At 56.1% G+C, this 2,731-nt stretch overlaps 1 protein-coding gene across 1 annotated transcript in view; it reads left to right on the top strand.

Annotated features, from left to right (window-relative positions):
* The window catches only part of SDCBP2 (syndecan binding protein (syntenin) 2), a 16,101-nt gene that overhangs the window by 12,308 nt on the left and 1,062 nt on the right, over positions 1-2,731 (top strand). The window contains exons 5-7 of the mRNA XM_004686992.2: positions 786-944; positions 1,432-1,607; positions 1,685-1,856. Of these exons, the coding sequence (XP_004687049.2) occupies positions 786-944; positions 1,432-1,607; positions 1,685-1,856 (507 nt within the window). The remainder of the gene's footprint in view (positions 1-785; positions 945-1,431; positions 1,608-1,684; positions 1,857-2,731) is intronic.

The raw sequence follows: 2,731 nt of genomic DNA, 5'->3' as shown, positions 1-2,731 counted from the left end.
GCTGCACCACTGGGGAGGGCCCTGAACTCACTTCTTAATCCTAGCAGTGTATTTGTAGATTCTTTGGTGCAGTAACATCATTGGAAAGGGCCACTTTATTTCTTCTTTTCCCACTTCTGTGCCTTTTGTTTCTTGTCTTGCCTTATTGCTCTGGCTACTTTAGGTCATGTTTCATCTTCGTGGTAAGTGCTGACATCCTTGCCTCATTCGGGACCTTAGGGGGAAGCATTTGTTCATTTTATACTTTTCGCTTAATTTCTCCTGAAGGCAAAAATCAAGTTGATCCCCTTTTGCTAACTATTTGCTGTGAAATATTTATTTTATTTTAAAGTGGATATTAGGGCCCTCCCTGTTGGCTCAACGGGTTATAAAGCACAGCACTATGAAGCTATCACAGCCACTGCAGCACGAATTCCATCCCTGTCCAGGGAGGTGGCCCACATGATGCATCAGACTGCTCCTGATCGGCCCGCTGCCCCCCTCAGCAGTGTATTTCAGTCAGTCTGCCTGTTCTGCTCCCCACTCTGTCTCTGGTGAAGCCTCTCACCTCGTGCACCTCTGGCCTGTACCCCCCGTTCAGCATGTATAAACAATTGCCTTGGAAATTGAGGGGAATTTGTATTTCCCTGTCGGGGTGTGGACTCTGATGCCCCCTAGTGGCTTCACGAAGCCATTGCCCTTGCAGAGAAGTGTGTGTGGCTGGGGATGGGTGGTGCAGTCCCCCTTTCTGCATCCTTACAAGAATTCCAGGGGCCCGGTGAACCCTTTCTCCATGATGTCTGCAGATGGTGGTCTCAAGCACCTCGGTGGGCCAGGTGGTGGCGCCGGTGTCCGGGAACAACCTGGGGGTGCGGCGTGCAGAGATCAAGCCTGGGGTACGCGAGATCCACCTGTGCAAGGATGAGCGTGGCAAGACCGGGCTGCGGCTGCGGGCCATTGACCAGGTAGGACGGGCCGGAGAGAGGCCAGCGCCAAGCTCTTATCACCCACCAGCCTGAGAAACAACGGGACCATGGAAGGAAGGCACAGAGCCAGCAAGGGAATGGAGGGCCCTAAGCTCACGCCCAAGCCCTCCCCTCACCGTCCTCCAGCAAGGCCTCCTCCCTCCTCACAGGGGCCTGACTTCCAGGTCTGTCTGCAAAGTGGAGCCGGGCTCACGTGCCCCGGGAGAGGCCCTGCAGTCCAGTGCTTGAGGTGCTGCCCCAGCCGGCTTGGAATCCTGACCCGCCACTTCCTAGGGTGCGGGGAGGAGCGTTCCCGCCACTGCAAAGTGGAGTGAGGTGCTCCCTGCCTCACACAGCTGTAGACCCTGCAGCTTACGGAGGATCAGAGGAAAATAGCAGCGTGGAGGACAGATGTAGGGGCTGGGCAGGGGTGGGAGCGGCGCGGGGGTTGGGGGGCAGGGAGCTGATCCGGCCCCACCTCTCCCAGGGCATCTTTGTACAACTGGTCCAGGCCAACTCCCCCGCTGCCCTTGTGGGGCTGCGCTTTGGGGACCAGATCCTGCAGATTGACGGGCGTGACTGTGCTGGGTGGGGCACGGACAAAGCGCACCGGGTGCTGAAGAAAGCATCAGCCGAGAGGATCGCCATGGTGGTCCGCGACAGGTGAGCGGCGCGCCCAGCCCCACCGTGTGGTGCGTGGGCTCAGCCGGCCAGACCAGCTCACTGTGGCCCCCCACCAGGCCCTTCCAGCGCACCGTCACCATGCACAAGGACAGCACGGGCCACGTCGGCTTCATCATCAAGAAGGGAAAGGTGGTCTCTGTGGTCAAAGGGAGTTCAGCCGCCCGCAATGGGCTCCTTACCAACCACTACTTGTGCGAGGTGAACGGGCAGAATGTCATCGGGCTGAAGGTAGGCCAGGGGCTGTGTTCTGCTGAGGGACTGGGGGCTGAGGGCTGCAGGGTGGAGGGAAGGCTCACGTGGGGGGTCGGGAGGGGCAGGCTGCTGCTCTCCCCAGCCTCAGTGTCCTCCCCTAAGGCTGCTGAGCGGATTCAGTGAGACTGTACATGCAGTCCTGGCACAGTGCCAGGCACATAGTAAGCGCTCAGTGAATATTAGCTGTTGCTGCTGACACGGAGGCCAGGGAGAGCCCTGTGCTGACATGAGCAGGGACACAGGCACCAGGTGAGGTAGTGTGTTGGGGACCAGCCCCAACTATCGAGGTGTCGGGAGACAAGACAGGCAGGGCCTGAAGGTGGGAAGGCGTGGGCGAGTGGAGGTTCCAAAAGGGAAGAGGGGAGCGGGCGCGAGGAAGACACGGGAGTCAGAGGTGGGTGCAAGTCTTGGTGCCCATCCCCTCAGCAGGTCTTTATTTGTACTGTGCAGCAAGTAGTTACTTGCAATAATGCTTAGGGTAAGTTAATGAGAGATCGCCATAAATTGTCCTAAATGTTCTCAAGGACCAGGGGAACAAAGCATTTTTTTTCTTAACATTGTATGGTTTACTAAATTAGAGGATGAGCTGGTTAGCAATAGGTTGTTAGGAGTGTTAGGGACGTAATAAGTTGTGTTGCAGTGTTATCAGTGATTGTCTGAAGAAAAGCTAATGGCTAATTTAAGGCTAGCAGAGAGTAGTTAGTGCTTGTTTTCAAAAGGAGTAAATATAAGAGGAAGCTGTACAGTTGTGTATTAAGCCACACCTGTGTAAACAAGGTTAAAAATTGTCCATGAGTCCTTATGCCCTGGGGTCGGACGTGAGTGTGAGCGGCTCGGAGCCCTTGGGGAGG

This window comes from Condylura cristata, unplaced genomic scaffold (assembly GCF_000260355.1).
Source record: "Condylura cristata isolate star-nosed mole 26May11 unplaced genomic scaffold, ConCri1.0 scaffold00022, whole genome shotgun sequence".
NCBI lineage: Eukaryota > Metazoa > Chordata > Mammalia > Eulipotyphla > Talpidae > Condylura > Condylura cristata.
The sequence above is the reverse complement of the archived record's forward strand: the minus strand, read 5'-3'. Positions and strand labels throughout refer to the sequence as shown.